The sequence below is a fragment of the Trachurus trachurus genome (assembly GCF_905171665.1).
Source record: "Trachurus trachurus genome assembly, chromosome: 22".
Classification (NCBI taxonomy): Eukaryota; Metazoa; Chordata; class Actinopteri; order Carangiformes; family Carangidae; genus Trachurus; species Trachurus trachurus.
Genome location: NC_139907.1, coordinates 7,100,262 through 7,109,213, shown reverse-complemented (window position 1 = coordinate 7,109,213; position 8,952 = coordinate 7,100,262). Strand labels below are relative to the sequence as shown.

Here is an 8,952-nt window from a genome sequence, read left to right as displayed (position 1 = left end):
AAGTCCAAAAAGCAAGTTACTCATTTGTCAGCTCTTCCAACTAACCAAGTGATCGTTTGTTTCCCATAGTTTGACACAAGAAATTTCCCTATGGAGGAACCCAATCCAGTCGAAAACTGATATAAAACTTCACATTTGCATCAGCTCAAATATCTAGATGTTGACTGTAATGAACAAAACCCAAAACAGAAGAAAACATGACACATGATGCATTAACTTTATGGTTTAAGTAACTTTATTGAATGGAAAACTAAAAAGAAACAGAGCCACAAGTTGATTATCAACCATTAGCTTTGCATCAATATTTTAGGGCTACAAGAAGACAGTGTTTGAGTGGGCATAAAACTAACTGCTCATCTACTGGCTTCTAAATAACAAAAAGAAAAAAAAGGAAAAAAAAGAAATAGGAAGCCTTTGAGGGGAACCAAATTTTTCCAACTGTTCAGCCTTACAATCCACTTAATTTGCAGAAACATATCAGATATAATAGCCTACCTTTATTAACATGCATAAAATACAACATTGAAGTTCTTATATTTTGTTTCCTTAACATTGATATATACTGCTGTGCTTCTCTGTACACACACTTTGATAGTGGAATAAGATACACTTCTTTCCTCAGGTAATAAGTTCCTATAACTAATGATCAGAAGAACATACTGACGTCACACCAGTCGAGGAGCCACTAATAAGGAGTTTCCCCCTAATCGTTCAGAAGGCATTTCCCTGTTGCAGGTTTTTTTTTTTTTTTTTTTACCACTTACTAAATAAAATGCAGACAGAATTTTTTTTTCTTTGCCAATCTGAAGCTTTAAAAATTGAGAATTTGCAGTGATGGCAAAAAGACAGGCCTCTCTGGAAAGGCTCCAAGGAGACCGTGCCCACAGTTAACGAACACATCAACCCCACAGGATCGGGCGAAGTCGACCCAGCCGGACCACCGTGGGGTTGATACGATCGGCGTCAGGAGACCAGTTGCATCTGATTCTACTAAGTGTGTGCAGAGTAAATGACTAACATCACCAATTTTGGGTTGAAAAACTCGTACTGGTGCATGCTCAAGCTGAGTGTTCAGAACCATGGTGATATTTTATTTTATTTTTATTTATTATTTTTTAAAACTCCGTACAAAATGGGAGTCGAAACCTCACAGAAACTGGCACGTGTCCTAGAGAGAAAACACTATCTTCTTATGAGCGCGCAGGTGGGGGAAAGGGAAGGAAGGGGGGGTAAAATGCTTTTTTGATTAAGGAAGAAATAAAGTGAAAAAGAAAAACAGAACCCTGGAATTTTAAGTTTGAACCAGCGACAACATTTTCCACCAGCTTTTTCCAAACGACGCCATCACATTGCGTATTTTTGTGTCCATTCTTTTGCCATTTTGGTGTATCTGCAAGGAGAAGAGAGAAGAAAAACGGTCAGATTAAATATAAACTCAAGCCTACATGACATGTCACCGTCAGGACCTTTTATAGCACATGCACCTGTGCACTTTGCTTTAAAAAAAACAAAACAGAAACAACCAGGCAAGCCAAGTTAGCATCCCAATGAAATGAGTCAGTATAAAAATACTCGACGTCATACTCAGTCGACACTACATACACAAGTTTCTAAATTTGAAACAAGTCAGGCATTGTGTTGTTTACACACCATTACATCAAGGAGGGCTACTTTTTTTTTGAAAAATGGCAAGAACAAACCTCTTCATGCTGGAGTTAGTGGCTACAGTAACATGCAGAGACAATACTGGGCGCTAATCAGGTTACTTAAATAACTTCCACCATTATTACAAATGCTTAAATAGGCAAAAAAAAAGCTTTCATATCCAGATGACAGTTTTTAAAAAAAAGTTTAGCATTAGAGCTGCAGATATTGACATTTAAATGACTTGGAGAAAACTAAACTGAGTATTTGCAAATATTATGTTTTATATACTAAAAAAAAAACATTTAAAACATTCCTTTGGTTGAATGAATGTAATTTTTTTTCCCACTATAAGAAGGACAAATATTTCATATACCAAATTGTTCCACAAAATGGTCTGCAAATAATTTTTTAAACCAATCCTCCTCCTCCACTTTTTATTTCCTGTTCCTGGTTTTATGAGAATCCTCCACGTACCAACCTTTTCTCCAAATTAAATACCAGGAAGACAAATTGTTTCCTGCTGGCTATGTGTGCACTCTGTTAAGTTTACTATGGAAATTAACCTGCAGAGACATGTAACCCCATTGTGGGCTCAGTAATAAAAGAATGTACACGATTCATTGCCTTTTTCTTGAGACCCTGACATTATATCTAAGAATACTGTGTCACCTCAGGGTTCGTCATATGCAAAGTTTTGCATACTAGAAACCCAGCTGTCATAATCACCCTCTCTGTTTGTCTTTAGGCTACAGCGACAGACATCATAGCTCATGAATGCAGTTCTTTTTGGCAGCCAGCTGTAGGCATGTCCGCTAATGCACCACCACCACTTTTTTTCCCCCACACACACACAATGGTCTCTGCTGACACTGCTTCACTCGGCAACAATAACGGCTGAAAAATAAAAGGCAACCCATCATTAGCTGATGATCACCTAACGCTACGCAAATCTCAGGTCTCTGCTTGTTGATTTTCCAGCAGCTGCTTGTGCTTTTTAACTTGTGTGAGTGAGGTTAAAACCGACACAAATGAGTTAGTAGATGTGATCTTAAAAAGTTATTTTTAAAAAACTGTTCCTTATATAAATAGTTATTTGGTGACACACTGTTTAAGTACATTTCTTTTTTTATGCTACACTTTGTAGGATTTAGTATTTCTTTTATAACAATTTGTTAACAATGCACCTGCTCTTGTCAGCTGTGCACATTTACGTTATTACTTGTGAAAAGACTTTAAACCACTTGTTGTGTTTTACTACAATCTGACTTTATGACTATTTTTGATGCAGCAACGTCTGATTACTGCCATCGCCTCTTCATTTCTCCGGCCTGTATTAGTGGTCACCCACAGCTGTCTGGAGACCGTTTTATCCGTGGGTTGGCAGAAATATTATGGTAACTTGTTTATTTACAGCAACCAGCCAGAGATTAGTATAATCACAGTTAAATCCCACACTGCAGTCGGATACTTCATGACAGAGACTCAGGACCCTGCTTATGCCGGTGAGACCAGAGCATCACAACAATAACAAAAAAAACACAACCACTCCTGTTGCACTACCCAAGATGCAGCGCAGCCTCTTGGCCTTACCCTAAAGCATGGCATACTTCGTTGTCCACTCCTGAGCTAGTTTATTGTACCTGACAGAGTGAAACTAGGTTACATACTAGACTCAGGTGATTAGCTAGGCCTAAGAAAAGCTGAACTTTATGTGAACAATGCAGCATGAAACATGTACTGCATGGCTGTTCTTCCTCTTGGAGGTTCAGAATTGGTTATTTCACATGTGATTGAATAAAGAAAGAAACACTTACTTCTGACTATCTGTTTTGTAGATTCGTGCGATCTCTGGCACTAGTGGGTCGTCGGGGTTTGGGTCACATAGGAGTGAGCAAATGGAGAGAAGAACTACAAGAAACGATGCACACAATAAAACCGATTACAAATCATCAAATCATTTTTCATTCATAATAAAAGTCATGGCTGACTGAAATGCTAATCCATACGTATACATAATATCAATCGTAAATTAAAAAAAAAAAAAAAGTATAAACCAAATGTAACATTTTTTCTGTTATTTTCAGAATTAAAAACTCAGAAGATCAATCTAAGCCAAAATCTCAATTTGAGGTCACAATAATTGCACATTTAAATGCTTTGACCATTCATAAAATGTAGTTGAGTATAGAAACAGGTTGAATTTAACATTAGGCATTAAAAAACTTTATCTTCATGGGATATTATGAAACAAACCAACTCATAGTTGATCCTTACAACAACAAAAACTTGCCAATTTTATCATTAACTCTTAAGTGTTAAGGTTATTGTGAAGCGCTTGTGGTATCATTTCAGGATTGTTCATACCTTTAGAAATAGTAAGTGCAGGAGACCACTGTGATCTGAGAATATCCAGACAGATACTGCCGTTACTGTTAATATTTGGGTGGTAAATTCTTGTTGTAAATGCAACCTGAAGAGGAAAAAAAAACAAAACACAAAATGAAAAAATATTAGTGAGGAAAGGTGAGATAAGACTGAGTCAAACCAGGTCATCAGTTGTTATGCAATTTAAATTCCTTAACACCAGCCAGTGACGTTGTATGCCCATGACCATTATCTTCTGGAATGACAGATATAACTATATGAGGGCTATGAAGCTGACGAGGTGTTTTAACTGCACCAAACGACTGAAAACAAGTTCCATTTACCAGTCATACTATGTGCTGTTACTCTGCAGTGTTTACAAAAACAGTGTTAAAGCTGCTAAGTCATTACAAGTAATACAAGTTCCTAGTACTGTATATGCTGGTATGTTTCTGTTGCCAAACAAGACTGACGGCTGATTGATGACAGATAGTGCTGCTGGTGGCTTTGACGTACGGTGAAAGACGATGTACCTTTAGTTACTAGGATGTATCAAAACAAGAGAATAGAAAACTTGTGTTTCCGTCTTACCTTGGGTGGTTTGAAGGGGTAGTCTGTGGGAAAATGAATTGTCAGGAAGAAAACACCTCCCTGATATGGACTGTCACTCTGTAGAGGACGAAAAAAAAAGAGGAAAAGAATATTTACATATTTCAGAAAAGAAGAAATAAATGCGCCAAAACAAGCCGTCAACAGCCTCCAGTCAAATTTTAACCTTTATCTCATCAACACATTTAAAGCAGCTGGGAACATAAACCCCAGTCACAATTTTCAACATGCATACAGAAAAGAAAGCAAAGGTTATATCAAATGGTGTCAACTTACAGGTCCCATGATTGTGGCTTGCCAGTGAAACACTGCAGAGAACAGAAAGTAAATGTTAGGAGAGGAAAAAAAAAGGTCACAGGTATCTGATCTGACAGGAACTAGGCGTCTAAATCGTCTTTGTAGCTTCCCAGTAACACCACTTCCCTTTGTGTATTTTTATCAGTACACATTTATGACCACAATGACTGTGAAATAGTTTCACTGTTGTGTTTATCAGCAAGAAAGAGACATTCAAGAACAAGATTATGACGATCATCACTAGAGATACATCGACATCAGAGTTCATATAAAAAAGTAAAGCCACTTCTTAAAATTTAAGTCTGCTGTTCAGTCATTTACCAACAAATGAAGGACATGTTTTATATAAATTTCTTTAAAAAAAAAGGAGGGACACGTTGTGCCAAACCCTCATGCTGACACTATAAAACTTTTACAGCTTACACAATGTAATCATTAATCAAATTGGACAAACTTTATCCATAACTACTGATAACTTGGGAACAGTTTTCAAGCACAAACTAAAGCTTAAAGTGAGAGAAATTGATACATTTCGTTATTAATGTTAGTAAAGTGAATATCTTTGGGTTGTTGACTATTGCACAGTCAAAAGGACATTGTTAACGAGTAATCTTTAGACTTCATAGACAGAATTATTGAAAAGTAGGTCAACAGATAAACTGATACAACTTTTGACTATCTCCGGGACACTTACTGTCATCGCCCACTGGGCCGGCTGAGCACTGTGCTGGAGGGTCACGAGCCAGGTCGTTAAGCTCCTGTAATGAAAAGAGGTTTACAACAATAAGCAATTAGATCACATTAATGGGACGATGACAAGATTTCTTTAAAAATCCATGTACAGGAATGAGCATACAAATGCCAACATGGAGTAGTAGCGGACGAGGGGGAAATGGAGAAGGTGGTTGTGTTATTTATTTCACAACACACTCCCCTCTCACTGTTGTCTGTGTTGTTGTTATCTCTTGCAACTCCCCTCCATGTTTTCAACTCTGCACCAGCTCAGGAGCAGGTGGGGGGTGGGAGGGGGGGACCGCCTTGTTATCGTGTCTACAGTAAGCAAGATGAGACCTAAGCATATATACACACACAGCCCACAGCTTCTGTTATTTTTAGGTCTACAGCTATTTTAGAGAGTGAAGTGCAGGCCTCTGCCCCACCCTGGCCTTCTGACATACACCGTTTCACAAGTAACTTTATGGATTTCCCTTGAAGAAGCTTCTAGTCTACCAACAGCAGAGTGGAGCAATAATAAAAGCCCCAGTGTTGGTTAAACACTTTATGGAGGTGCTGTTGCTCCAACTCTCGTTCACTCCAGTGTTGGGGCAGTAGTTTCCTCCTATGTGACTGTCAGAAAACAGAAAATACACCCTGAGATGTCCAAAGGCTCAACACATACACGCCAACAAAAGAAAAAAAAATTACAACATACCAAGGAAATGTATCATGAACACAGCTCTGACTGCTAACACGGATTTCAGTGAAGTGATATGAGTCATGAGTTCTTCTGGTAACGTCGAGCACAGAAAAAATACGCTTTAAAACGCCTGGTGAACTCACTTCAATGTGAGGCACCAGCGAGTTGCTCAGTCGTGTTACCAAACCGCATTCAAATGTATGCGTGTGTATGTGTTTATGTAAACGCTGTAGTGTTGGGCAATTGCGTGCGGCCTCTTTTTTGTCGTCAATCCACCTCGACGCTTGAACACACACACTGAACCTGTAACCGAAACTGCTAACTGTTAGCTCCCCAAAAGCTAGCTTCACCACAAGCTTGTGTCGAAGAAGCCGGTGCCAACAACGTTAGCAAACCACCCCAAAAATAATTAAATAAATAATACAAAAAGCAAGAAAAAAACACTATTAACTCAACCAAATTATGCCACAAAGATTATACACACACACACACTAACTTCAACAACACTTCCCCCCCGAAAACAGGTTTCACCGCCATGTTTCACAGGATACAGTTTAGCTTAGCTTAGCTTTTAGCTACATTGTGGGGAGGGAGGCTAGCGCGGCGGAGCTAACGGCTAACCGCTAACATTTGACGTTATCTTACCTTGTGAATCCGTTTCAGAGCCATCCTCTCTTTAGGGTGTTCTGCTCTTCAAGACGAGGGTTTTTGTTGTTTTTTTCGTTTTCGATCCAAGCGGCGGGGTGGGAGGGAGGCAACTTTTGATGATGATGATATGCCAGGATGATGTCGCTTCGCTTGTTAGCTGTTAAATTAGCCACCGACGCTAGCTAGCTTCTCTCGCTCTCGTTCTGTTACACACACAGAACTCGACGGCCTTTTCTTTTTCTCGAGTTAGCCGCAGTTAGCCGTTGGTTGGTTTCTCTCTCTGAGCGACAGATGTTGTTACACCGCCCTCGATTTCTCCGTCTTATTATATTTAAGATTTTTTTTTAGTTTTTTTTTTTAATCTTGACTAAAGTATCCTCCCTCCTCTTCTCCGTTTTAAGGAAGAAAGAAGAAGCAAAGAAAAAAGTGCGATTGCCACTAGGTGAAGTAACCCGGGCAACAAAGCTCCCGTTCCCGTTCCTTCCTCCGTCAGTCAGGTCTCGGTGTCGGTCAGTGACGTTAGCCAACTAGCGGCTGCCTACATGTATGTGAGGCTTTATGGTGGTGGAGGAGGAGGGGGAGGAGGGGGAGGAGGAGGAGGAGTGACGGTGGGGCGGATGTGATGGCAGATTGGTTACCAGCCTGCACACACTAACAAAAAAAAAAAAAAAAAAAAAAAAAAAAAAAAAACACAACATGCTTGTCTGACAGACCGGCCACGACATGTCAGCATGTAAGAGTTAACGCCCCAGACTTACATAAATAACTCTTTTAGTCAAATTTATTAAACCCTCCACCTCAGCGTGTATGTATTTAGATATGTATTTATGCGTGTGTATGGAAGTAGAAACACTATTCATAACCCTTTATTTCTAATTTATATATAAATGAGATTCAAGATAAATTTCTAATTTATATTTTTGCTGTGTTGTGATGCAGATGACATCAGTTTTTTTCCTGTCTTCTTCTCTATTTAGTTTTTTATTCATAACATATGTAGGCTATGTTTCATATTTTTTTTCTTACTTTTCTGTGTCATATTGCCCTTCTATGCCCTTATTATATTATATTATATTATATTATATTATATTATATTATATTATATTATATTATATTATATTATATTATATTATATTATATTATATTATATGGCTGCCCTGCTGGATCCTTTTGGATCAATGAAGTATCTCTAAGTCTAAGGTTAGAGAGAGACAACAAGCTAAGAATTTCAGTATCTATTTATACTCAAAAATATTCTTTCAATGGGCTTTATGCACAGCTCTACTACTTCCTGAATTAAGCCAGCGCCTTTGTTTCCTGTCTTACATTATTGGACCGATTGATTAATCCAGGTGTGTTTGACCTGCCAACAATGGTCAAACACACCTGGATTAATCAATCGGTCCAATAATGTAAAACAGGAAACAAAGGAGCTGGCTTAATTCAGGAAGTAGTAGAGCTGTGCATAAAGCCTATTGAGGTTGGGATAGATAATTTGATTCCTCACAATGCCAGACTTACATAAATAACTCTTTAGTCAAATTTATTAAACCCTCCACCTCAGCGTGTATGTATTTAGATATGTATTTATGCGTGTGTATGGAAGTAGAAACACTATTTATAACCCTTTATTTTTTATTTATATTTTGCTATGTTTTAATAGCAGATGCCATTTCTGTCTTCTTCCCTATTTAGTTTTTTATTCATAACATACTGGTGTGTAGGTAATAGTTTCATATGGATGTAGGCCTATGTATTTTTCCCCTTACTTTTCTGTGTTATATTTGTCTTCTATGCCCTTATATTATATTATATTATATTATATTATATTATATTATATTGTATTGTATTGTATTGTATTGTATTACATTGCATTGCATTGCATTGCATTGCATTGCATTGCATTGCATTGCATTGTATTATATTATATTATATTATATTATATTGCATTGTATTATATTATATGTATG

At 37.8% G+C, this 8,952-nt stretch overlaps 1 protein-coding gene across 2 annotated transcripts; it reads right to left on the bottom strand.

Annotated features, from left to right (window-relative positions):
- Window positions 1–223: 223 nt before the first annotated feature.
- LOC311006006 (ubiquitin-conjugating enzyme E2 D2-like) lies at window positions 224–7,541 on the bottom strand. Of its 2 annotated transcripts, XM_083998610.1 has the most exons (8): window positions 6,980–7,541; window positions 5,612–5,675; window positions 4,897–4,928; window positions 4,603–4,680; window positions 4,012–4,117; window positions 3,462–3,555; window positions 3,238–3,287; window positions 224–1,390 (listed from the first exon to the last, which is right to left on the bottom strand). In XM_083998610.1, exons 1-7 carry the CDS (start codon window positions 7,001–7,003, stop codon window positions 3,239–3,241), a joined length of 447 nt encoding a protein of 148 aa, XP_083854736.1. In that variant the 5' UTR covers window positions 7,004–7,541; the 3' UTR covers window positions 224–1,390; window position 3,238. The 2 variants fall into 2 exon arrangements, with proteins under 2 accessions (XP_083854736.1, XP_083854737.1); XM_083998611.1 differs by lacking the exon at window positions 3,238–3,287.
- Between the last annotated feature and the right edge of the window lie 1,411 nt (window positions 7,542–8,952).